Genomic DNA, 27,727 nt, shown 5'->3' on the forward strand with positions numbered 1-27,727 from the left:
CACTTTAAGGGCACTGATTAAAATGCAAACAATGATATAATTTAAAATAATTCTTATATACTTTAACACATCACCTAAGAATCTCTGGTAGCTAACAGCATTTCTTCCAAATGTTCAACTTTTCAATTTTTTTTTTATCATTCATTATGCCCTTTACCCAGATTATTCCACATTGTTGAGGTTTTTCTGAAATTATAATCATCTAGTAATACCTAATCCCATTCTCTTTCTTAAAAAGCAAATGATATTTCTATGACTTGGTTAGTATTTTCCCAGGAACTCTTTTGAGTCAAGTGTTTGAACTTAAATGGTATCTAGGTTTTATAGTTCAGACCAAACAAGCATTGTTTTGAAGGATGACTTACCCAGTTTAGTTTCCTGCACTGATCAAATTGACTAAATGATCCATAAGTCACTGATTTTGTGTTCTGACCTGGGGCAATCTTGATAGACAAGTGAGTGAGCCACTGTATATAAGAATTGTCTTTCCAATAATTGCAGAATTAGTCTGTTAGGAATCTGTTCATCCCACAATGAGGTGGATCAAGCAGCCAGATCTCCAAAATCATACCAACTGGTAACCCCTGCTTCAGTCCATCGTTTCTCACCATAGGCAGAAGTCAGTCAGGAATTTGAAGTAAGTTCAGTTCAGTTCAGCCACTCAGTCATGTCCAACTCTTTGCAACTCCATGGACGGCAGCACACCAGGCCTCTCTGTCCAACACCAATTCCTAGAGCCTGCTAAACTCATGTCCATTGATTCGGTGATGCCATCCAACCATCTTGCCCTCTGCCGTCCCCTCCCACCTTCAATATTTCCCAGCATCAGGGTCTTTACCAATGAGTCAGTTCTTTGCTTCCAGTAGCCAAAGTATTGTAGCTTCAGCTTCAGCATCAGTATTTGGGCTGATTTCCTTTAGGATGGACTGATTGGATCTCCTTGCAGTCCAAGGGACTCTCAAGAGTCTTGTCCAACACCACAGTTCAAAAGCATCAATTCTTCAGTGCTCAGCTTTCTTTATAGTCCAACTATCACATCCATACATGACTACTGAAAAAACCATAGCTTTGACTAGATGGACCTTTAATATGCTGTCTAAGTTGATCATAATTTTTCTTCCAAGGAGCAAGTGTCTTTTAATTTCATGGCTATAGTCACCATCTGCAGTGATTTTGGAACCCCAAAACATAAAGTTTGTCACTGTTTCCATTGTGTCCCCATCATTTGCCATAAAGTGACAGGACCAGATGCTATGATTTTAGTTTTCTGAATGTTGAGTTTTAAGCCAGCTTTTTCACTTTCTCTTTCACTTTCATCAAGAGGCACTTTAGTTCCTCTTAACTTTCTGTCACAAGGGTGGTGTCATCTGCATATCTGAGGTTATTGATATTTCTTCTGGCAGTCTTGATTCCAGCTTGGGCTTCATCCGGCCCAGCATTTCACATGATATACTCTGCATATAAGTTAAATAAGCAGGGTGACAATATACAGGCTTGATGTACTCCTTTCCCAATTTGGAACCACACTGTTGTTCTATGTCCAGTTCTAACTGTTGCTTCTTGACCCACATACGTATATTTCTCAGGAGGCAGGTAACGTGGTCTGGTATTCCTATCACTTCCCACAGTTTGTTGTGATCTACACAGTCAAAGGCCTTGGTGTAGTCAATAAAGCAGAAGTAGATGTTTTTTTGGAACTCTCTTGCTTTTTTGATGATCCATCCGATGTTGGCAATTTGATTTCTGGTTCCTCTGCCTTTTCTAAATCCAGCTTGAACATCTGGAAGTTCATGATTCACGTACTGTTGAAGCCTGGCTTGGAGAATTTTGAGCATTACTTCGCTAATGTTGAGATGAATTCAACTGAGATGCATTCAATTGCGATGAATGCAATTGTGAGATAGTTTGAACATTCTTTGGCTTTGCCTTTCTTTAGCAATCAGTGAACTAAAATGAACTAGCATGGGCGGATTTAACTCAGATGACCGTTATATCTACTACTGTGTGCAGGAATCCCTTAGAAAAATGGAGTAGCCCTCATAGTCAACAAAAGAGTCCAAAATGCAATACTTGCATGCAGTCACAAAAACAACAGAATGATCTCTGTTTGTTTCCAAGGCAAGCCATTCAGTATCACAGTTCAGTTCAGTTCAGTTGCTCAGTCGTGTCCAACTCTTTGTGACACCACAAATCGCAGCATGCCAGGCTTCCCTGTCCATCACCAACTCCCGGAGTTTACTCAAACTCATGTCCATCGAGTCGGTGATGCCATCCAGCCATCTAATACTCTGTCGTCCCCTAATGCTGAAGAAGCTGAAGTTGAATGGTTCTTGAAGACCTACAGACCTTGTAGAACACCCAAAAAGATGTCCTTTTCATTATAGGGGACCAGAATGCAAAAGTAGGAAATCAAGAGATACCTGGAGTAACAGGCAAATTTGGCCTTGGAGTACAAAATGAAGCATGGCAAAGCCTAACAGAGTTTTGCAACGAGAATGCACTGGTCATAGCAAACACCCTCTTCCAACAACACAAGAGAAGACTCTACATATGGACAACACCAGATGGTCAACACTGAAATCAGATTGATTATATTCTTTGCAGCCAAAAATGGAGAAGCTGTATACAGTCAGCAAAAACAAGACCTGGAGATGACTGTGGCTCAGATCATGAACTCCTTATTGCCAAATTCAGACTTAAATTGAAGAAAGTGGGGAAAATCACTAGACCATTCTTATATGACCTAAGTCAAATCCCCTATGATTATACAGTGGAAGTGACAAGTAGATTCAAAGGATTAGATCTGATAGACAGAGTGCCTGAAGAATTATGGACAGAGATTCTTGATTTTGCACAGGAGGAAGTGATCAAGACCATCCCCAAGATAAAGAAATTCAAAAAGGCAAAATGGTTGTCTGAGAAGACCTTACAAATAGCTGTGGAAAGAAGAGAAGTGAGAGGCAAAGGAAAAAAGGAAAGATATACCCATCTGAATGCAGAGTTCCAAAGAATAGCCAGGAGAGATAAGAAAGACTTCCTCGGTGATCAATGCAAAGAAATAGAAGAAAACAATAGAATGGGATAGACGAGAGATCTCTTTGAGAAAATTAATGATGCCAAGGGAACATTTCATGCAAAGATGGGCACAATGAAGAACAGGAATGATATGGACCTAACAGAAGCAGGTTTATTAAGAAGAGGTGGCAAGAATACACAGAAGAACTGTACAAAAAAGATCTTCATGACCTAGATAACCACAATGGTGGGATCCCTCACTTAGAGACAGACATCCTGGAATGTGAAGTCGAGTAGGCATTAGGAAGCATCACTATGAACAAAGCTAGTGGCGGTGATGGAATTCCAGCTGAGCTATTTCAAATCCTAAAAGATGATGCTGTGAAAGTGCTACACTCAATATGCCGGCAAATTTAGAAAACTCAACAGTGGCCACGGGACTGGAAAAGGTCAGTTTTCATCCCAATCCCAAAGAAAGGGAAGGTCAAATATCAATTGAGATATATTACGGTTCATTCATACAATGGGGTAAATACACATACTTATTTTAAAAATTAGAAAACTTTCTAATTAATGACTTTTTTAAAAATCTCTAAGATCTATTGCTAAATAGAAAAAACAAAATGCAAAACAACATGTGGTGTGTAGGCATTTGTCTAAAAATGGAAGAAAGGAAAAATACATACATATATATTTTCTTGACAGGCATGTCAGTTATCTCTGGCAGGATACACAAAGTGACAGCAATTAATTGCTAAGTCTGAAAGGTAGACTTTTCACTGTGTATGTTCTTTTGTTTTATACTTTTCCACTGTGTGATTATATTACTTGGATTAAAACATAGATACAGTTTGAATTTTAAAATCTAAAGTAATAGCTAATTGGACAAAAATGAAATTCAGTAGAAATCATGGCTGATTCAAGTTCAAAGACTGCAGATATTCCAAAATATTATAACCTTTAGTTGAAAAGAATAGAAACTCATCCTTTTAAAGCCTTTCTGATACAATATATATTAAAAAGCAGAGACATTGCTTTGTCAACAAAGGTATGTCTAGTCCAGGCTATGGTTTTTCCAGTGGTCATGCGTGGATGTGAGAGTTGGACTACTATAAAGAGGGCTGAAAGCAGAAGAAATGATGCTTTTGAACTGTGGTGTTGGAGAAGACTCTTGAGAGTCCCTTGGACTGCAAGGAGATGCAACCAGTCCATCCTAAGGGAAATCGGTCCTTGGTGTTCATTGGAAGGACTGATGTTGAAGCTGAAACTCCAGTATTTTGGCCATCTGATGCAAAGAGCTGACTCATTTGAAAAGACCCTGATGCAGGGAAAGATTGAGGGCAGGAAGAGAAGGGGACGACAGAGGATGAGATGGTTGAATGGCATCACCGACTCAATGGACATGGGTTTGGGTGAACTCCGGGAGTTGGTGATGGACAGGGAGGCCTGGCGTGCTGCAGTTCATGGGGTCGCAAAGAGTTGGACATGACTGAGTGACTGAACTGAACTGAACTGATACCATGTAATAGGTGCTTCAGAAGATTCAAAGATGACTAAGACACAATTCACATTGATCTTATCATATATGAACGACTTTTTTTGTGATTCTTATTGTTGAGCAGAACTTTTAAAACAATATTGCATTGTATCGGAAATTGAAAGGCCACTTAGCATTCATTGATTATATTGAAATATTTTGGTATTTATCAATGAATCAAAAGTGTGGGCATTTTTATTTTAGTTTTTCCTCTGGCAAACCAGTTTCTTATATGCGAGGAAGGTTGACCAGCTTAATCTAGAGTGGAAACTTCTAGCTTAATCTGATACTTTAATGTAAAAATAGCATTAACATGACTCAGGTTAGCTAAGTGACTACTAAAGATGTACAGTTTTATTATTTTCTCTTACTTGTATTTATATGTTTTGAAAAGGGTATGGTATTAATTTTCTTGTTTACATGTTTTACTTAATTTTAAATTATAAAATGTCTACTGGGCTTTAAAAATTGGTTTAGTGCTTTGGGGTAGGAGTTTTACAAAAACCTATTTTGTAAAAGAGGTTTTCCAATGACTAATGCTTGCTAAATAAATATCAAATATATTATAAAACATTACTAAAGCCATTCTTCAGCCAATTTTCTGAGCATAGCACTTTCAAACTTATTTTTCCACTTTTGTCTACATTAAGTATATTATATACCAAATATAAGGAGACACATTGCAAATCCTAATTTTAGACTTATTTTGTATCATTTATGTAAATTTCTTTAATATGGAAATGGAAGTAAATGTAATACCTTCTAGACTGATTAAAAATTAATGTGTGGAAGCCTGGGAGCCTAATTTAAAGGACCATCAGAAGACCTGAATTAGTTAGCTGTAGAGTCACAGCTTTAATGCAGAGACTTGAATTATATTGCATTGCTTATCATTGAGTAACAAAAATCACTCTTAGAAAGCACACAATGGCAATCCATTTCCCCACTGAAAGATAGCAGCACTCTCAAACCCTTTAGGAACTTGGGATGTGACTCTGAAATCACTGGAAACTCTTCTTTATATTTCAAGGTAGTAGAAAATTATTAACTAAAATGTGCCAGTTTAATATAGAATTTGAAATTAGTTTAAGAGACGTGGATAATTTTGAGAGCTTTGGGGTAAATCATAAAATAAGATACTCAAGAATATTAAATAATTATTAGTAAATCCTTAATGCTTTATATTGTATCATAAAGACAGAAGATGATATCCATGTATTTCATAAAAATTCTAAGATTTAGAAGTTCTAACAGATGAGGTCCCCTATGCAAAAGTCTTTGAGACAATTAGGTATTTTCATAAATTATAAATGTTCCCATTATTACATATTCAAGATTATGTTCATATACAGAGAGCTAATTTTCCCATTTGAGTATAATAACTTAGAGAATATGCTTCATCAGTATTCTGTGTGAAGTTCATGATTCACTCCCCTTACGATTTGGAAGAGAGGTTAAAGGCATATTTTGCCTGTGTTCATTTACTTCCATCTTGCCTCAGTTAAACCCTAGTGCACATACTAGGAGTTGGCACACACCTTATCATTGAATTGACTCAAATATTGACCCCCCCCCAGCCCAAAATACGAAGTAAATAAACCTTTCAAAAATTGTAATGTAAATGAGTCAGAGAGGTAAGCAGTCTTATTTTCTTAGGGTAAACATCTCAGATACTTTTTGCTTAATTCTTAACTAAATTGTGATGATGTTAAAGAAATTCTGACATTAAATAAGACTCATTTTATTATCCATTATATATATTGAAAAAAAATTACCTAAACCTACTTCCAGGGCTTCCTGGTGTCTCAGACAATAAAGAATCCACCTGCAGTGCAGGAGACCTGGGTTCAATCCCTGGGTTGGGAAGATTCCAGGAGAAGGAAATGGCAACCCACTCCAGTATTATTGCCTGGAGAATCCCATGGACAGAGGAGCCTGGCAGACTACAGTCCATTGGGGTCGCAAAAAGTCAGACACGGCTGAGCAACTAACACTTTCATTTTCACTTAAAACATATTTCCATTAGGTTGATGGAGGGGAAAAAAATCTTTTTCTTTTTTTTTTCTTTTTTATTTTTTTTGAAAAAAATCTTTTTCAAAATACAGTCTCTACATGTGTATCCCAATGTTCATCACAGCACTGTTTACAATAGCCAGGACATGGAAGCAACCTAGCTGTCCATCTGCAGAAAAATGGATAAGAAAGCTGTGGTACATATACACAATGGAATATTACTCAGCTATTAAAAAGAATGCATTTGAATCAGTTCTGATGAGGTGGATTAAACTGGAGCCTATTATACAGAGTGAAGTAAGTCAAAAAGAAATACAATACAGTATATTAACGCATATATATGGAATTTAGAAAGACGGTAATGATGACCCTATATGCAAGACAGCAAAAGAGACACAGATGTAAAGAACAGACTTTTGGACTCTGTGGGAGAAGGGGAGGGTGGGATGATTTGAGAGACTAGCATTGAAACATGTATATTATCATATGTAAAATAGATCGCCAGTGTAGGTTTGATGCATGAGACAGGGTGCTCAGGGCTGGTGCACTGGGATGACCCAGAGGGATGGGATGGGGAGGGAGGTGGGTGGGGGGGGTTCAGGATGGGGAACACATGTACACCAATGCCTGATTTGTATGAATGTATGGCAAAAATCACCACAATGTTATAAAGTAATTAGCCAAAAATAAAAATAAAAATAAAAAAATAAAGTAGCCTCCAATTAAAATAAATAAATTTTAAAAATAGCCTGTATAATCTAAGTATTCATGATAGACTTAAGAAATTAATTTTCTGGGATAAACTTCACCTTGACCCATATATATGATTAATTTGTTTTCAAAAGGAGATTATTTTTAATTTTGGCCTAATTTGAAAGAAAGTAAATAACAGGAGGAGAGAGCAGAATTCAGCAAATGAAAGGATTTGGAGCTCAGATCACAATCAGTCTCCAATAACTCTCTCTTTTATGCCCCATTCTACTCAACTCTAAACTGGAAATATAGAGTATAGCTGGATAATCAGGGGCAGAACTTTGGATTGCTGGGAATCATCTAAACTTAATAATCTACATTCACATAGTTGAAATATAAAACTTAATGGAAAGATGAGGCCAATTTCTGTTTACTTGGAACTGTACATAAACAAGTTTATTTAAAGATTAAAGCCCCTTCTTTAAAAAACCACTTTTTGCTATATTCTAGGTAATTTTAAACTCAAATAGCAGTATTTTTTTAATTCACCATGTAAATTCTGTTGTGGCCCTTAGGTCCATTTATCAGTTCAGTTCAGTTCAGTCGCTCAGTCGTGTCCGACTCTTTGCGACCCATGAATCGCAGCACGCCAGGCCTCCCTGTCCATCACCAACTCCCGGAATTCATTCAGACTCGCATCCATCGATTCAGTGATGCCATCCAGCCATCTCATCCTCGGTCGTCCCCTTCTCCTCCTGCCCCCAATCCCTCCCAGCATCAAAGTCTTTTCCAATGAGTCAACTCTTCGCATGAGGTGGCCAAAGTACTGGAGTTTCAGCTTTAGCATCATTCCTTCCAAAAGAAATCCCAGGGCTGATCTCCTTCAGAATGGACTGGTTGGATCTCCTTACAGTCCAATGCACTCTCAAGAGTCTTCTCCAACACCACAGTTCAAAAGCATCAATTCTTTGGTGCTCAGCCTTCTTCACAGTCCAACTCTCACATCCGTACATGACTTCTGGAAAAACCATAGCCTTGACTAGACGGACCTTAGTTGGCAAAGTAATGTCTCTGCTTTTGAATATGCTATCTAGGTTGGTCTTAACTTTTCTTCCAAGGAGTAAGCATCTTTTAATTTCATGGCTGCAGTCACCATCTGCAGTGATTTTGGAGCCCAAAAAAATAAAGTCTGACACTGTTTCCACTGTTGCCCCATCTATTTCCCATGGAGTGATGGGACCAGATGCCATGATCTTCGTGTTCTGAATGTTGAGCTTTAAGCCAACTTTTTCACTCTCCTCTTTCACTTTCATCAAGAGGCTTTTTAGTTCCTCTTCACTTTCTGCCATAACGGTGCTGTCATCTGCATATCTGAGGTTATTGATTTTCTCCCAGCAATCTTGATTCCAGCTTGTGTTTCTTCCAGTCCAGCATTTCTCATGATGTACTCTGCATAGCAGTTAAATAAGCAGGGTGACAAGATAAAGCCTTGACATACTCCTTTTCCTATTTGGAACCAATCTGTTGTTCCATGTCCAGTTCTAACTGTTGCTTCCTGACCGGCATACAGATTTCTCAAGAGGCAGGTCAGGTGGTCTGGTATTCCCATCTCTTTCAGAATTTTCCACAGTTTCTTGTGATCTACACAGTCAAAGGCTTTGGCATAGTCAATAAAGCAGAAATAGATGTTTTTCTGAAACTCTCTTGCTTTTTCCATGATCCAGCGGATGTTGGCAATTTGATCTCTGGTTCCTACCATTTTACTTGGGTTTCTCTTACCTTGGGCGTGGGGTATCTCTTCACGGCTGCTCCAGCAGAGCACAGCTGCTGCTTCTTACCTTGGATGAGGGGTATCTCCTCCTGCCACCCTTCCTGACCTTCAGCGTGGGATGGCTCCTCTAGGCTCTCCTGCACCCGGGCAGCCACCACTCCTTGGATGCGGGGTGGCTCCTCTCTGCTGCCGCCCCTGACCTCGGACGCGGGGTGGCTCCTCCCAGCCGTCGCCCCTGACCTCAGACGCGGGGTAGCTCCTCTCGGCCATTCCTGCGCCGTCGCAGCCTGGCATTCTAGGCCTCTGTCCCTGACCTGGGACGCGGGGTAGCTCTCGGCCACCGCCGCCACCTGCGCTTAGTGCGCCAGCCGCCGCATAGCTTCTCCATATTTCAATGTGTAAAGTAATTCCACCGGTGAATTATATACCAGAAGCTTGAACATCAATACTCTTAGCTGACTAAGAGTGCATTTGAAAAACTACCTTGAAGCCCACCAAAAATCTTAGCATTTCAAGAAATGGCTTAGTTTGCCTATATGGAAAAGTTTGGAAAACATAAACACATACATGTGTAATGCTCATATATTCACACAGTGACATTTTAAAGCAGCTATAATCCAACAACTCTACTTCTGTTTCATGATATTTTGATAAAATCTGAATTAGGCCCAAAGGGAATCAGCAATCTAGAGTATACATTATTTTCTTCCTGGAGTAACCACTTTTCTCTTTAATAATATAGAAATATTTGGAGTTGATGGCCTTTATACATATATACTACAAAGCCAGTAAATATGAAACACCATAGCCAGAGTTCTGGCCTTGAAGGAATCCAGAGGACCCTATTCACATTAAAGTCTATGTGATCAGTAGCCCCGCTCACCCCACCAGCACACACAGTGTATAGCGTGGCAACCCTGGACAGGCTATAGCCACCTGGAGTGTTTCGCTTAGCTATAAATTGTGAATTAGCAAAGTCACTGCATCTTTTTAAGCTGAAAATCTCCTAACGGTTATAATTTTGTTTGGACTTTGTTTTCAACAGATCCCCGTAGATGAGGACTAAACAAAGTGAATATCAAAGCCAGTAGTATGTCATTACTGATATTGCAGGCCTTAAAATTGCAAATATCAGCAGAAAGACTTATCTTTGGATTAAGTAAGCCTTTCTCTTGGGTGTATTTTATGTTTCTTATGTTGTAGCCTTGTCTCTGAGAATGTGATCTTATCAATGCAACATATGTGCCAAAAGAAGTATTTTTAGAGTTGAATGTAGCCTATATGCTAAAGCAAAGATTCAAGTAATTATTTAGCTGCTGTTGCTAAGTCTCTTCAGTTGTGTCCAACTCTGTGCAAGCCCATAGACAGAAGCCCACAAGGCTCCCCTGTCCCTGGGATTCTCCAGGCAAGAACAGGATTGAGTTGCCATTTCCTGCTCCAATGCATGAAAGTGAAAAGTCAAAGTGAAGTCGCTCAGCGTGTCTGACTCTTACCGACCCCATGGACTGCAGCCTACCAGGCTCCTCCGTCCATGGAATTTTCCAAGCAAGAGTACTGGAGTGGGGTGCCATTGCCTTCTCCGAATTATTTAGCTACTACTCAAGTAAACTCTAGTACATCTAACTATGGTATTTTAAGTGTCATGCTTTTATTTCAAATTATTAAATCTTCTATATAAATAATTTAGTTGTGCTATGAGGATAAGATTATAGTTTGCAGCAGAGGATAAAATCTGTGATGTAAAAGCAACAACGTTCTTATAGCCATCTATATAAAAGATGCCTACAAGTAGAACATTGTTTTTACTTGTGGAACACTATGCTATATTTTCTGTTTTACACTGGATAATAATGCTGGATGCGGCAGCCTTTCCCCATTGTTTCTTTTATATGTCTGTGTTGTAGTGATACTGAAAAGCAGCTATGCCCAGGAAATGCTGCACAGTTCATAGAACTTCACTCCCCCAGCACATGCTGGTCCCTCTCCCTGAAATGCCTCTGCCTCCACACTGCCTCTTCAGAACTCCACCCTAGAAGAGGGGCACAGCTCTGATATTCCTTTTCCATGAAGCTTCCACGGTCCTCCTCCAATCCAAAGAGGTTTACCTCTCCTCTGACTCCCATACTTCTTTGTTCCAGTTTATCTTCCATTTTATAGTTTCACTCTCTGTTGGGTTATAGTTATTTATACGTTCGTCTTTTCTTCCAACTACCATTCTTGTGAGCAAGGGGCCTTTGTTTTTAATCTTTCACTATGTCTAGCATATGGCAGGTGCTAAGTAATTCCCTGTGGAATAATCAGGGTTTTTTCCCCCTTGTTAGTTTAGGCTGTTTTATGGTAGTTTGTTTGACATCTGTTTGATTTGGCATTTTAGTATATAGAGTATATACATTTTTTTTTTTCTGAAAAGTAACTGGCCTCTGCTACTTCCCATCTAACACTGCTTAACACATTGAAATCTAAGGTCTGAGAAAAATCAGATGCCAACAGTTTTAATGATACACTTTCTGTAATTAAGGGAACAGTTCCAATGACATTTTAAGATGCAAAACAATTGGGTCTCTTAGTAAATAAATAGTTGAGGACTTCCTCCAGTGACTTTACTCCAGCCACTTGCCAGTGTGTGTTTGGGCTGTTCTTTCTACGCAAAGAAAACTTAGTTCAGTGTCTTCTTTCAAGATCCTATCTACCTCTCTGCAGTCCAAAATAGAAATAAGGTAAAAAAACAGATATGGGAGCTCAATGAATTATCGAATTTCTCATTATTGCATTTTTATTTGTAAAGTAATGCATTATCTCATTATTTATCTTTTTTCTTTGGACCAGTAGGGTCCTAAGAGAAGTGGAGGACTTCAGCAAGTGAGGGGCCTTAGTAATAGAGATGAATGGAAGGAAAAAAAATCCCAGGATGTCATCTCCTGTCCAAGCTATTCCTCTACCATTGGGTGGTCAGGTAGCTACTGGAGTGACCTCTGTAAGAATGAATTCCTGTGTGAAAGTCAGTATGATGCTTTGGGTAACTCTCTGATTTTGACAATTCTTGGCAAGGGGTTTATTTGATTACTGCCAGTTTAGGGTGTATAGAAGTACTTTGGGAAGGGAATCAGAAAACAAACCATTAGTGCTAGACAAATAGGTGTCTGCTGATTAGTCGCTGAGGTATAAAATAAGTCCATTTGGTTAGCCAAGTCACTCAGAAATGATACAAGAACCATCGCTGATCAGGCTTCATCGTCTTGCCTCATTCATAGGTTCTCTGGCTCTTGTCCCTGTTGCTTTCATTCCTCAATTAAGGAGATTCCCAGATAATGAAGTCAGGTTAATCATGTTGCTATTTAACAATGTCTCAGTTTCACTTGAAGATCTGCCCAGGATTTAGAAGCTGTTGACACCTCAGATACAGTACTTAGGATAGCAAAGTGCTGCTACCGAGAATACCACAGGGAACTGGGAAGATGCCAAGCATGAGTGAGTGGTATCTGCCACTGTCTTAACTCGGGATCTTTCACAAACAGCAGCAAGCAGAGGTGAAGAAGGCTTGTTTCGCTTTTCTCAAGGCCCCAGAACTCAAAAGGAAAGTGAATCACGGCTCAAGAGAGCTCTTTCCATCTTGGCATCCAGTGAGGTGTCACTTAGCTGGCTCTTTATCCCAAGGGCTAATTGATGCTGTTAGCTTTCTGCAAGGATGCCAGGAAATAATAATGAGAAAGTGACACTCCACTTATCTTGTGCTAGGAGGTTTTATTTAGAGAACTTGATGTTTCTTTAGCCAAAGGACACTAAAGTAACATCTCACTATTTAGTATACTTGGTAAGATGAATTACTAGGCAGTCTCTTGATGTCTTGTAGAAATTGTTATATACCAAAGAAGCAGGCCTTTCTTAGCTACTCCATAGATGGTTCAGGCCTAACATACTATGTTAGTGTTGGTTTGGCCAACAAGTTCGTTTGAGTTTTTCCATAGCATCATACATAAAAGTCCAAATGAACTTTTTCAATCCAATAAATTTATTTCCATGAATTAAGAAGATATTCCCTACTCACAGAAACTTCTACTAAAGTAAAATCCTTAACTTAGTCATTAAAAGCAGTATGCTTTGCATGTATTTTTTTACTTCTAATAAAATTATATTATGAATTTAGTCTATGTATATGTTTAAAGTGAGGATACATAGCTAAATGGGCTCCTTTGGTGGCTCACCGTTAAAGAATCTACCTGCCAACCAGGAGATGTGGGTTCGATCCCTGGGTCAGGAAGATCCCCTGGAGAAGAAAATGGCAACCCATTCCAGTATTCTTGCCTGGCAAATCCCATGGCAGAGGCGCCTGGTGTGCAAAGGAGTTCTACAAGACTTAGTGACTGAAGCAACAACAATAACATGTAGTTAAATAGGGTTACACGTGGAAGCATTTTAGATCCGCAAAGTGGCTTCTACACCTACCTGTGTGACTTTTGATAGAGTATGTAACTTCTTATGCCCACTGTTCTATTTGTAAAGTGTTGACCAATATTTGTACCTACCTTACAGGGTATTATGATAATTATATGAGCGAACACATATAATACACTTAAAACTGTTCTTGGCAGAGGCTCAATAATATTGGTCATTGTTGTTATTTCTTCATGTTATCAATTTTTAAATTTTATTTGTGTATTTTCTTAATTTATGCCTACCCAACAGTACTTGCTGGATTTAACCATTCTCAGATGTTAATAAAACTTTTATTACACTTTTTCCTCCCTTAGGATTGGATTTTTTTTACCTTGACAGAGAACAGCATGAGACGTCCTTGAGCAAACCAACTAAGAACAATGATAAGTCAGTGACAGTCTAAAATGATATTTATGAAAAAATATTCAAAAAGTTAGGGACTAAGCGTAGTCAATTCAAATCTGTTGACCTTGGGGGATCCAGGTTATGTGATAGGAAAATCACATATTTAATTGAAATGTAGAAGTAAAACCTGCTCCTTCTGTCCATTGCCACATCTACCTACACACACGTGCACACACACACACACACACACACACAACCTGTATTCTGCTTGCTGAGGAAAATGGATGAAAACATGAATATTACCGTCTTCAAACACACACAAGTGTATATAAGGAAAACTGAAGTTTAAAAAGTTAGTATTTTAGGAATCTTCAAACAGAAACTTTCGCTTTCGCTTCTTATTTTATATAACAGGCTTATCAGCATCTTTACCTTTCTAACCAAGCTAATATACCATATAATGTATGTTTGTTTTTTTACATATAATATATGTTTTAGTTTGTTTATATGTTTGGGGTCTGTTTTAAATGAAATTGGAGCTGCTGCTGCTGCTGCTAAGTCGCTTCAGTCGTGTCCAACTCTGTGCGACCCCATAGATGGCAGCCCACCAGGCTCCCCCGTCCCTGGGATTCTCCAGGCAAGAACAATGGAGTGGGTCGCCATTTCCTTCTCCAATGCATGAAAGTGAAAAGTGAAAGTGAAGTCACTCAGTCGTGTCCGACTCCTAGGGACCCCATGGACTGCAGCCTACCAGGCTCCTCCATCCATGGGATTTTCCAGGCAAGAGTACTGGATTTGGGGTGCCATTGCCTTCTCCGAAACTGGAGCAAATATACTTAATTCTTCAGTTAATATGTGCATTATACTAGATGCCAAAAAGGTAAAATCCTTGTTCTTTAGGTAGAGGAAAATTTTCCAGAAATCAGCAAATTGACTAAATGTTTTCTTGTTTTTCCATAACTTGTTTTTGTCTTTTGAAAATTTTTAATATTCACCTGCCTTGATCACTCTTCTTCTTTTTTTTTTTTATTTAGTGTTGAAGTCATAGTTTCACCTATGCTTTGTGTATACATGAATGTAATACTAACTGCTTTGACTTCCGAAGCACATCTGAGGTCAAAAACAAGCATTGTCCCTATTTCCTTTGTGACTTATATTGTCTGTTCTTAGAACTGGAGTCATCAGAATGACATGTTAAGCACGCAGAGATGACTCCACAATGCAGTGCCATTTCCACTCACTAGCTGGTTGCTTTGTTACATCACTTGCAGAGCCAAGAGGAATATAGGTGCAGGGAAGACAGATTTGTAGCTAAAGGGAAACTAAATGGAGTGGTCGTTTAAGGTCTTACCGGGTAAGACACTCAAGGTGCTTGTTGTCAGCCAAACATTTGACAAGCAACCCTGATGGGCAGTGGTGGGAAGACATTAATGACAAAGTTCACCTTCATCCCAGTTTTGCCCTAACCCTTTTGTCCACTTGTATAATGTCTGGTTTTGAAAGACACAGATCCTCTGTGTTGTAATAGAAGGTCTCAGTACGCAAAAATCTCTTAGATACTGGTCTGCTACTCATTAAATGCCAAAAACGTAGTTGAGTGCTGAGCTATAAATGTCTGTGGTGCCTATGACTGAATGTATTTTTTCCTGCATGATCATCCATTGTGGTGTTTGTAAGTAGCAAAACAATGAGCCTGATTTGTTCTCCTTTGTAGAGCCAGGCCGAGGCCCACTACAAAGGAAGTAAACATGCCAAGAAGGTCAAAGCACTAGAGGCAACGAAAAATAAACCCAAAATGGTTTCTTCCAAGGACAGCGCAAAGGCTAATCCCAGCTGCTCCATCACTCCCATCACAGGCAACAACTCTGACAAATCAGGTCAATGACACTTTTTGTTCTTTACATTCTTGTGTTCCTCCTGGTCCTCTGTCCCTACCCCGTTCTCTTCCCCTCCACTGTTGCATGTTACTCTCCATGATTTGTTTTTATAATATGAATATATTTCCTTCACAGGAAAGGTTATGTGTTTGCACGGAATCTGAGCATTTGATATGTTACCATTCCATGTTGTTAAATATATACCTTTAAGTATATATGTGTGTGTGTAAATATATATATATATATAATATATGCATGAAAATAAGTGGAAGCTTCTTGGTCACATTGTGTTTAGACAAAAATCAAGAAATGGGTCTAAAATACTGAGCTTATTATTCCCCTCTATTCATTTTATGTTTGGTTTTTGCAATGGACTTTTTCAGTCAAGAAATTCTTAAACTTGTTTATTAACAGACATTTTTTATATTTTCTTACCCCAGTAAAGGGGAGTTGAAGGGCAACAGAGTAAAGTTTTTTGAGAGAGTAACACTATTAAGTGAATCTAGAAATGTGTCCAATAATAAAAGATATTGGTTTTTTAAGGTCTTTGTAGACTTCCCCTCAGAGTTATGAATGAACTCAAAGATTTTAAAGGAACTTTTCACAGTTGTGAACTGACTAAAACAACTTTATATAATCGGAAATGTGCTCCTCATGGCCTGCTTAAGAAGAGTCTCTATTTCATAGTCCCAGTGAATCAGCAGTTTTTCTGAGTAGGTTCAAAATGAATGACTCAGGAAGAAGAGAAAAAAATTGTATTTCTAGTGGGTATGCCATGAAATTGGATGTTTAATAGGCTTTCACACGTTCACAGCCAGCTGTCAGCACCTAAGATGGAGGAGTCGTTGCAGTGACTGCCTATGAAGGAAAACAGAGACTGGTCCTTTTCTCCTATGTTTGACTCTCTCTTTAGGCACGTCTCTGTTGTTAGAAGCACTCAGACGCACACTGCCCTTCTGATTTTCTTCTGCTCTCCAAATCATTATAGAATTTCAGGAGGAGACTTAAGAATGCTTTCCTGTGGTTTCCTAGGGGCTTGAGAGAAAAACAAATCCATTTGTAAGAGGAGGATTCAGAAAACCCTCGTCAGACAAAGAGACTATGTAAAAAGGGACCATTATTGGTGAGGTCCCATAGATGCTGGTGCCCAAAGCTCTGAAGCCTGGAATGAATGAGCTGATTCAAACTTGGTGATAAAAGACTTTTATTCTCTGTGTGATAGGATCACTAAATCATGATACCTGATGAACAGATAATAAGTACTAAATTATTACATCACACTTCTCCCCTTCTAAAGAACAAAACCTTTTTTTGCATATTAGCAAATAAATCTTTAACCCAGACTTATCAGTTATTAGGGTCAAATATTATCTCCAGTTTAAGCCATGGTGAGGTCCACATTGTATCCACTATTTGCCCAGCGTTACCCAGTGTTTGGAAGACCAGGATCCATCATCTCTGACTTCCTGCCTGATTTCATTTTCTACAGGATATTGTTGCCTCTATGAAATAATATTCTGAGAAAGGTTTTCTTACCTGAATTGTGCTATTTATCCACAGTAGTCCTTATAAGCAAACTGATAAAAACAGTGGAGGTTATTGTCACTCCATTCCTTCAGCTTATTTAAGACTTTACAAATAATCATGTTTGCCTAGCAGGTAATAGGAACACACCAAGATCAAGCACAGTAGTGGTATAAACAAGGAAAGAGAACTGAGATCTAGAAGAACCCTAGGAGATGACAGTGGGGAGAGAAAAACATCTTAAGCCCAAAGTCTCTTCTCCAGTAGCTGTGCAGTGGGCTTTAATCCCACATCCTCTGCCTCTTCTGCCACTCCCCTATGTATCCCCCAAAATAGCTGTGGTCCAACAGTACTGACCTCACTCACCATGTCATTGCCCAGACTTGGATTAAAAGTCATGGAAGCTATAGGTATTTGAGGGTTACCTCACTTTTCCATGTTTTTCGTACTCAAAATCTTCATAAATTATTAGGCAAGTCATTGGTTAGGTCATTCAAATTGCTTTTTTGTTTCTCCATGTTTTAAATATTAATACTAGTGAAACATTTAATTTGTCCTATTATATCTATAAAAGCAATACCGAAGCTGTTGAAAAATGGCTATTTAAAAATGTCTATTTAAAAATAAAGTGGGTTATATTTGCTAAATAGATATATGGTTTTTTTTTTCACCTTCAACTAAATGTTGGCTTCTAAGCAAGAATTTACACGTGTGTCTTGTACAATTTTCAAGTTAGAAAATTATAAAGCTTGCCCAGATGGGAAATCTGGTCTAAATAATGTAATACAAAACCTATTGTTGACCACCTATTTCTAAACCCTTAAAAAGTTCCCTTTGTCGTAACATTATTATGAGAGACAGTCATGACATTTTGGTAACTGGTTTTGATTTTGTTTAAAACCCCACTTTAGGAGAATAGGAGACCCAGGGACCACACCTTCATAAACAGTCTAGGTGGGCCACAGAGGGAAGGGGGAGGGAATAGGAAGGAGTGTGGTGCTTAATTGACTGAAGTGTTTTATTTCAGACAACTCTGCCTGTAAGGAGTCAGCCAAAAAGTAGAGTAACAGTCACAGTGAGAAGTCGTGGTTGACTGATAATTCTTACAAGACTGAAGTTCACTAGCATTGATTTTTTTTCTTTTGAATGAAGAGTTCCTATCAAGTGAGTTTAAGCAGTGTCTATGTGATTCTGAGATATCTGAGTAAAAAGGGAATATGCTAGTAACATGATGTCTCAGCTACCAGATTTCAAAATCCAGGCATTCAAAGCATCCAAAGGATTTAGTGATTCAATTTCCTTTCTCACATTTAAGCATCAATAACTTAGCAATAGAGTATTGTTCAATGAGGGCAAATTCTGAGGAAGAGGAAATAGCCAACTTTTAAGAGAGGGAGCTACTGGGAGTACAGCATCTGGGGATTCACTGAAAATCAGTCAAGAAAAAAATATCATCTCAAAGAATCTGACAAGAAGTATGGGACTGACAGATGATCTCACTTTACTCCCTGAGAACACCGATTATTTATTCTAAGAAGTGACCTAACAATCTTCTAAGAGCTAGAAAAGCCTTATTACCTGCTATTTTAGCAACTGGGGCAACATTTTTTGTGATGCATTTGGAGACATAATTTGATCATGTTGTGTCTTGATCTGAGATTTGTTATAATGAAACTATCAGATTAAAAAAGTTCAGGGTATTATTGGAAGCTTTCTCTCTTTTTTTCTTGCAAATCTGTAAAGAAAATGAGTTTACAGTAACAGGGATTTCATTTACTTATAAGAAGCTCTGACCACATGATTGAAAAAAGCTAAATATGTTTTATTTCAGGCAAGGATAGCTGTCCTATTCACTTTTTAGAAGTTAGAATAGAATTAAACATAAAATCCAAAGAAATAGCTTTCTAGTCTTCTAGGATCTATCCCTACTTTTCATGCTGTATCAGTGGGAGTTCAAAACTTTGTAGGAGGGAGGATAAATGTGCTTTGGGAAAATTGGGGTCAAGACACAGCAAGCATTAGGCAGCTTCAGGAAGATGGCTAGAACATATTGGCCAGACACTCTACCCAAATTTCTCCCTGGAGTTCAAGTGTCATAATGCCATATGACAGTACACTTCCCTGTGATAATATGCCCCATATATCAAGTTGAATGCTCTTTGTGACAGCATTTAACCACTCATAGCAGACTCAAAAAACAGAGCCTTTGGAAAACCTTTTTCTGTGAAAATAATGAAATATTTTGATAATCAACCTAGAGATAAAATATTGTGACAATTCAACCTAATGGTCCATATGTCTAGTCTTTAGCACAAGATTTTTTTAATTAATTAGGTATCAAGATGGGGAAAATACACGTCTAGCTCAAAGTATATAAAGCTATTTTAAACTAAACAGCTTTTAATCAGTTGCTGTCTAAAAAGATGAAAGCAGATGGAATGATTCAAAATGCTATAAATATTTTTATAAATGCAATTAAGAGCAAAAGATGATGGAACCAACATGTTCTGCTTAAAATGTAACAATAGGAATACCTTGGGTTTGTTCTGTTTATAAAATCCAGTCGTGTAACTATTTTCGTATGACCCTCTCAACAACCCGGTGACTAGTCAGGCTGAGACTAGTATCCCTCTTTCATACATGCACACAATAAACTCTATATCCATTTATTCACTCAGCAAGTATTTATTATCTATGCTAAGTTCAGTTCAGTCACTCAGTCGTGTCTGACTCTTTGCAACCCCATGAATCACAGCACACCAGGCCTCCCTGTCCATCACCAACTCCCGGAGTTCACTCAGACTCACGTCCATCTAGTCAGTGATGCCATCCAGCCATCTCATCCTCTGTCGTCCCCTTCTCCTCCTGCCCCCAATCCCTCCCAGCTAAGTAGTGTAGTGCGTCTATAACATTTGCCATTTCTAGGGTACAACAATCAACAGAAAGACACTTTCTTGCTCCCAAGGAGCTTCCGAAGTAGTGGGGTTTTGTTCATTTTACCGTATTGTCTCCTAGGGCTACAGAGAAAAATAACATACAGTAGCCATCTTCAAGCTGCTCCCAAAAATATGGCAGCATTGAAGGAGCTGGGTCTTAGAAAAATGAAATGGCTTTGTGAGCTTGCACCACTCATATCCCAGTAGAGTCAGAGTAGGAACTAGGGGCTTCTTGTCCCATGCAGATTCCACTGTTCCCATTACTTCTAAACTTTCCTGACTTGGAAAAATTAATACAAGTGTCCCAATGGGCAAAGTCAGAAACCACTAACCCACTTTTTTAAGGACTATTGAGTAGGACTATGTATTACTTTTAAATTGTTTGCTGTCTCGTGGTATTTTTCAGCAGGAGAGGTGGCAGTGAAAGGGCCATTAAGGCTTTGTTTTATTGATAATCCTTCGTTTCTGTGCAATATGTTGTCTGTTTCATTTAACTGCAAGAGACCAAAGCTTTAGGAGTTAGAGATTTTTCTCAAGGACAAGTCTGAATGAAAACACTCATTTTAGGTATATGGCAAGTGTTCTCAAAGCTCCTGCTTGACAGCTGTTGACTTTATGTAACTGGAGGCAGACACACTCCTTGAGATAGAGGTCAGCAGAGGGCAAGAGCATCACCAATATGGCAGAGCCTTGGCTGCCTCCTCAGGGGTCCAGTGGATTTTCCTGAATATTGTCCACAATTGCAGTAGCATTTGGACCACCCCTCTAAAAGATTTTCACTGGGCACAGAAACACTGTTTTGTTTATCCCTTATGTGTATGTGTGTGTGCAAGTCACTTCAATCCTGTCTGACTCTTTGTGATCCTATGGACTATAGCCCACCAGCCTCCTCTGTCCATGGGATTCTCCAGGCAAGAATACTGGAGTGGGTTGCCATGCCCTCCTCCATGGGATCTTCCCGACTCAGGGACTGAACCCGCGTCTCTTGTGTCTCCTGCATTAGCAGGCAGATTCCTTACCACCAGCGCCACCTGGGAAGCCCTGTTTATCCTATACCCATGACAATAACATGGAGATAGAGATGACAGCACCAGAAAATACCTAAGAAGGAAGGAAAGAAGTGAGGACATCTCAAAACCTGTTTTAGTTTTCAGCATAATGTGCTTTTGCATGGTGGGAATTCCTCAGGTGTGAACCCAGAGCAGTTATCAACTAGTACATCAATACGATTTGCCTGGAAAGGCTACAGTTCAGCTTTTTATGGTCATCCCATTACCTTATGAAACTGCATTTTTCAATTTTGTCGAAGAGTTTTTCTGCCAAAGATACAAATGGAGACCCTCGCCTCGTCATTTTTATGGGTTCCCCTGTGTGTTTCACAGTTTTTATGTGTTGTTACAAATGGGGCTAAGTTTCCCATCTGACAGCTTCTCATTTCCACAGACTGCTGCAGGACCCCATTGATTAGCCAGCAAGGCCTTTGTAAATGCCTCTTTCCCCCATTTCTGTCTCTCGCACCAAGACCTTGTGCTGTTGAGTAGAAGAAAATGATAGTTTTCTGCTTTGGCAGCATCTGTCATTTTTAGACAAGCGCCATCATAAATTCGGCATGTATCTACCCAAATTCAGGAGGCCAAGATTTAGTAGCCCTCATAAAATAATAGATTAACTATATTATGACAAACATCTTAAGGCTGAAATTCTGGGATACAATCATGTAGAACATAAATTGAGTCCCATCTGTCTAAAGAGAACAGACCATTATACTAAAGCTCATATTTCCATGAAATGTACATATATCATTAAGACTTTCAAAGTCAATTTAAAAAATGAAACTGCCTCCATCTATGTCCGTGCACCTTGAATTTGACAGCGCCATCCTGCCAGGCAAGGCTGATGACTCTTGTGTAGTCAAGTATTTGTCATCCTCTGGAAACTAACTTCTGAAACTTCTGAGCATTCTGTATTGCTTTAAAGTAATACCGAGCACTTATTGTCAGGCTCTCCACTTCTAAAAGTTATTTCCTAGTGTTGCTCTAAGAAAATGAACCAAAAGTTAAGACCAACATATGATTTACTGAGGATCTATTAACGTATGACTTACTGGGGATATGCTATAAACCATTATTTTAAGGCTTATATCATTATTAAAAATATTTCTCATCTTCAAACATATTTATTTTAACTGGCATTCATCTCTTTTTGATTACATTTATTGACAATTTTTCTGCATCAAATAGATATTGAAATATAAAAAGACTTTGTATGTACACTAAATTTTATAAATGTACAAACATAAATTCCCTTGAGATTTTAACAAAGATTATTACATTTTTATGACATTCAATTTATTTGCTTCAGGAAGAATTCTCTTATACTGTCATATTTTCCTGAAATGAGTGAATCATGAAATAGAACAACTAAATAAATATTTGTAGATTCTGTTTGCAGAACACTGGTTCTAGGTACTTTGGGGGATTCTGGGCAGTTCTGATGATGCTTATAGCCTAGTGCCACACAAATTTAACTCTATAATTAGAGCTAAAAGTTTAGTGTTTTTCATAAAAACATTTCTAAAGTATTTTCCTTTTCCCTGACATCTCTCTCTGAGAATCAGGCTCACTGTCGTGGACACTGGGCATAGTATTGTGCAGTAATGGTTTGGTGCTCTCATTTCTATAGACCAGCATAACAATAAAACCTTCTATGGTGAAGAAAGTGATCTGTAATCTGGGTTGTCCAACACGAGTGCCATGAACTATTCAGCTCTTGAAATGTGGTTTGTGCTCCTGGGGAGCTGCATGTTTAATTTTATTTAGGTAGCCACATATGGCTACCATACTGCACAGCACATGTATAGACTGTGGTACTTTTTGCTCTTTTGACTAGCTATGATTCTAGAGAAGGCATTCCCTTCTCTGAGACTCTCTTTTCTCATTGGTAAAGTGGGAGTAATGCCCTCCCTACAAAACAGTAATGTTGTTTGAATCAAATGAAATGATTGCAAAAGGACTTTGCAAAGTGTAAAGCATAATTAAAACAACTATTATTGATGTTCTTACAGTTTTGGAGAGGGAGGTTGTTTTTGGTCCTCCTGTGGGGTCTTATTTCAGCTACTTTCAATGAGAGGTGACAGCTGCCCCTTGTGGTAGTCAGCTATCATTATCTTTTATTATGCTGCACCTAATATAGTATATTGATAAGACAGATCCAAGCTTATTAGACTTATATGCAAAAAAATTACTTTAACAGCAGTACAACTGATAATTAATGTATATCATTATATGGCTGGTTCAATTCAGTTCAGCCACTCAGTCATGTCTGACTCTTTGCAACCCCATGGACTACAGCACACCAGGCTTCTTTGTCCATCACCAACTCCCAGAGCCTGCTAAACTCATGTCCATTGAGTCAGTGATGCCATTCAACCAACTCATCCTCTGTCGTCCCCTTCTCCTGCTCTCAATCTTTCCCAGCATCAGGGTCTTTTCCAGTAAGTCAGTTCTTCACATCAGGTGGCCAAAGTATTGGAGTTTCAGCTTTAGCATCAGTCCTTCCAATGAATATTCAGGACTAACTTCCTTTAGGATTGACTGGTTGGATCTCCTTGCTGTCCAAGGGACTCTCAAGAGTCTTCTCCAACTCCACAGTTCAAAAGCATCAATTCTTCGGCGCTCAGCTTTCTTTATAGTCGAACTCTCACATCCATATAAGACTACTGGAAAAAGCATAGCTTTGACTAGATGGGCCTTGCTCAGCAAAGTAGTGTCTCTGCTATTTAATATGCTGTTTAGGTTGGTCATAGCTTTTCTTCCAAGGAGCAAGCGTTTTTTAATTTCATGGCTGCAGTCACCATCTGCAGTGATTTTGGAGCCAAAAAAAAAAAAAAATAGTCTCTCACTGTTGCCATTGCTTCCCCATCTATTTGCCATGAAGTGATGGGACCAGATGCCATGATCTCAGTTTTCTGAATGTTGAGTTTTAAGCCAAATTTTTCATCTCTTTAAGAATTTCCCACAGTTTGTTGTAATCTGCACAAAGTACCAACGTCTAAACATTTTATATAGATTATCTTATTTAATTATAAAAATCCTTTGAGGGATACTAGAACATGAGACCCAGAGAGGGGAAATAATGGCTCAGAGTCATTCAGATGAAAAGTACTTTCAAGGTCTCACCCAGGTGATCTCTCAAATTTGCTACCATGTACACTGCCTTTAGATGAAGGTTCATGAACTTTACTGTACATGCTTTTTGAAGACTGTTTGAGATTCTTGTTCACTGGGTCTGACATCTCAGAAATGCGGGTTATTTCTTTCCCCATTCTACTTTACAACTGTTTTTTAAAAATCAATTTTTGAGTAGCTTTGGATAAAGATATAGTAACCAAGGTATGATTCTTGAGTACGTTTACCTACCTGGCATGTAGTAGAAAGAGCATAAGCTTGTTCATTTCCACCTCTCACTGAATGTTTTACTCTGACTAAGTAATGTTCATTGACCTTCTTTTTCCCCACCCATAAAATGGGGGAGCTGATATCTACTTCCCATGATTGTTGTCAGGAACAATGAGTCAATAAATGTGCCTGGCTCAGCGAAGACACTATCCTTTTGAGTTTATGACCATTTCATGCCATGCAGCAGTGGCCTACACTTACATCCCTTTATGTGCCTGTTTTATTGCTGTTATTGTTTAGTCTGACTCTTTTGCAACCACATGTACTGTAGCCCACCAGGCTCCTCTGTCCATGGGATTTCCCAAGCAAGAATACTGGAGTGGCTTGCCATTTCCTTCTCCAGGGGATCTTCCCAACCCAGGGATCAAACCCAAGTCTCACTGCAGGCAGATTCTTTACCTCTAAGCCATAGTGAAGCACTTTATTTATTAGCTCAGTTCAATTATTTGCATTTTTGTCTTCATTCCAGGACATTAGGGTCTGATGAACCTGAGCTCTCCCAGTGGGACATTTAAAGATGTGGAAGGACCCTTCTTGCTCTTCTGTGCATATTTGTGTAATGCAGGAAATGTCCTTCTACCTGTCTCCCACTGGTTAACGTATCATCCATTATGTCCCCTGCAGATGCTGGTATTGCATCCTGCACACAGCAGTCACATAGTCAGCATATATTAGACTGTTATCATTAAGAAGAATTTAATGGGGTAAGCTCTGGTACCCCCTTCCCCCAGAATATGAACAGGGCAACAAGACACTGCTACTGCTGCTGCTGCTGCTGCTGCTGCTAAGTCGCTTCAAGCGTGTCTGACCCCATAGACGGCAGCCCACCAGGCTCCCCCATCCCTGGGATTCTCCAGGCAAGAACACTGGAGTGGGTTGCCATTTCCTTCTCCAATGGGTGAAAGTGAAAAGTGAAAGTGAAGTCACTCAGTTGTGTCTGACACTCAGCGACCCCATGGACTGCAGCCTTCCAGGCTCCTCCGTCCATGGGATTTTCCAGGCAAGAGTACTGGAGTGGGGTGCCATTGCCTTCTCCAACAAGACACTGGTTAGCTGGTTAGCTCTTTTTCTTCATATTCAATAAGATGGACACCCCACCTCCTAAGTCAACAATCTGTTCTATGTGTAGCTAGGGTATTAAAACAAGGGACAACCCAAAACAACTTCATGTATTGAGGGAGAAAATTGAGTACTACTCATGAAGAAGCAGCCTAGCCTGAAGCCCAGGTTGGCTACTGAGACGAAAGGAGTAGGAGGGAACATGGAATTAGAAGGAGAAACACAGCCCTGCCTGACAAGTCCCTGCTGGCATGTATGTCTTTAAATAAGGAGAAATCTGTCAGCCCATACATTTTATTTCTAACATCTCGCAAAAAATTCTTAGTATTTAAATTTTTGTTTCTTGTATGCTATTAATATATTAATTACTTAGCCTCTAGAAAGTATGTTGTCTTTTCAATATGAAATGACATAATTCTTGTCATAATAGAGATTATTTTATTCCTTGCTTTCAAATATTTGAACTTCAGATAGAGTCTTCAATGAATTTTGCCCATTTAACTAACAAAATGACTATATCTAAGGTAAAACAATTTGTCTTCCCTAGCACAATATCTTTGTCCTTAGTTCTCTGTTAACAAATAAAATATTTTCCTCCATGTGGAAATTAGTGTACTACATTTTGAGTTAAAGAGAAGTTTTTATGTTATCCTTTTCAACAAAAATGTTACCCCATTACTGACCAATCCAGTGATGACTGTCTAGCAAATGTCATTTTAAGTACTTTGAAAAATCATTAGCAAATGTTCTATTTATGTTATTCATGGCGTTTTAAATTGAGAGACTCCTTTTGGAAAGCAATGTCATAGAATAAATCAAGAACCATAAAAATGTTCATTCCCATAGATGAATTAACTCCTCTTCCTGTAATTTATACTAAGGAAATAATCCTAAATACAAAGCAAGAAAAATAAAATGATATACAGGAAGACATTCATCACAGCATTAGTAAAAACTGAAAACAAGATGATCAGCTAGGGAAATTATTTTTTAAAAGTACTTATACCCCATAGAAGATTATGCTGCTTTAAAGCAAATAAAAGTAACAACATGGAACAAGAGAACAATACATTAAATCAAAAAGTTACAAAATATATTAAAGCATAAGTTAGAGAAGGGTTTTTTGGTGCATGTATTTACACATATTTATTGAGTTCCCATAGGTATCCAGCCTGACACTACACACTGGATACATGATAGTGAACCGGGCCAGTGTGGGCTTTGCCCTCATTAGAGCATCCAGCTGGAAGGGTACTACTGAACAGATGATGACAAGGTTGACAGAAAGAAAGGGATGCTGACCTAGTCTGGGAACAAAGGAAGAGCTTAGGCAGGAGACTGAAGCTGTCTCTGTCTGTTGGGAGAGACACAGAGGCTCTGGTTAGGGTTGGAGGGAAGAGGATTCTCAGAAAAAGGACGAGTACTGCATACAACGGAAGATGTGAAAGACTGCCCTATGTAAACATCTGAGACAATGAAAGAACACTTGGGGACAAGAGAAGGAATTCAGGATGTTGGTGAGAAAGTAGTTGAAGTGATGGTGAGGAACAGAAATGAAGGTAGTATGGGCACAGTGAAGTGATGGGCCTAAACACAGTGGTTCTTTTTCTGATCTTTTAATTTTTTATTCAGTTATTAACTTATTTATTTGCCTGCTTTCAGTTGTGGCATGTGGGATCTTTAGTTGCAGTACACAGACTCTTAGTTGTGCATGTGGGATCTAGTTCCCTTATCAGGGACTGAATCCGGGCTCCCTGCTCTGGGAGTGCGGAGTCTTGGCCACTGTATTCCTGTGGCTGACTAGTGAAGCCTGTTCTCTGAATGGTGTTTTTAAACCCATAAAATGAAATTTATAGTTTTACAAAGGAAACCAATTGTATTAAAATACCATTGTCAATGTTTGTTATGATACAGTATTATACCAATAATGGGTTAAATAAGATCTAACAGCTGGTCTAATATCTGCCATAATTTTGAAGTGTTGCTAAACAGTATTTAACCTTTCTATGACAACTGTGATATCTCATTTGAAAATATCTGACATGTATGGGTGACAAAGGCAAATG

General features: G+C 38.8%; 1 protein-coding gene across 7 annotated transcripts in view; it reads left to right on the plus strand.

Moving 5' to 3' along the window:
- The window catches only part of ZNF385B (zinc finger protein 385B), a 482,159-nt gene that overhangs the window by 426,606 nt on the left and 27,826 nt on the right, over window positions 1-27,727 (plus strand). For all 7 annotated transcript variants that reach the window (XM_027964789.3, XM_015093333.4, XM_060409681.1 and 4 more), the window contains one exon: window positions 15,523-15,685. In XM_027964789.3, the coding sequence (XP_027820590.1) occupies window positions 15,523-15,685 (163 nt within the window). The remainder of the gene's footprint in view (window positions 1-15,522; window positions 15,686-27,727) is intronic.

Source organism: Ovis aries, chromosome 2 (genome assembly GCF_016772045.2).
Source record: "Ovis aries strain OAR_USU_Benz2616 breed Rambouillet chromosome 2, ARS-UI_Ramb_v3.0, whole genome shotgun sequence".
NCBI classification, from domain to species: domain Eukaryota; kingdom Metazoa; phylum Chordata; class Mammalia; order Artiodactyla; family Bovidae; genus Ovis; species Ovis aries.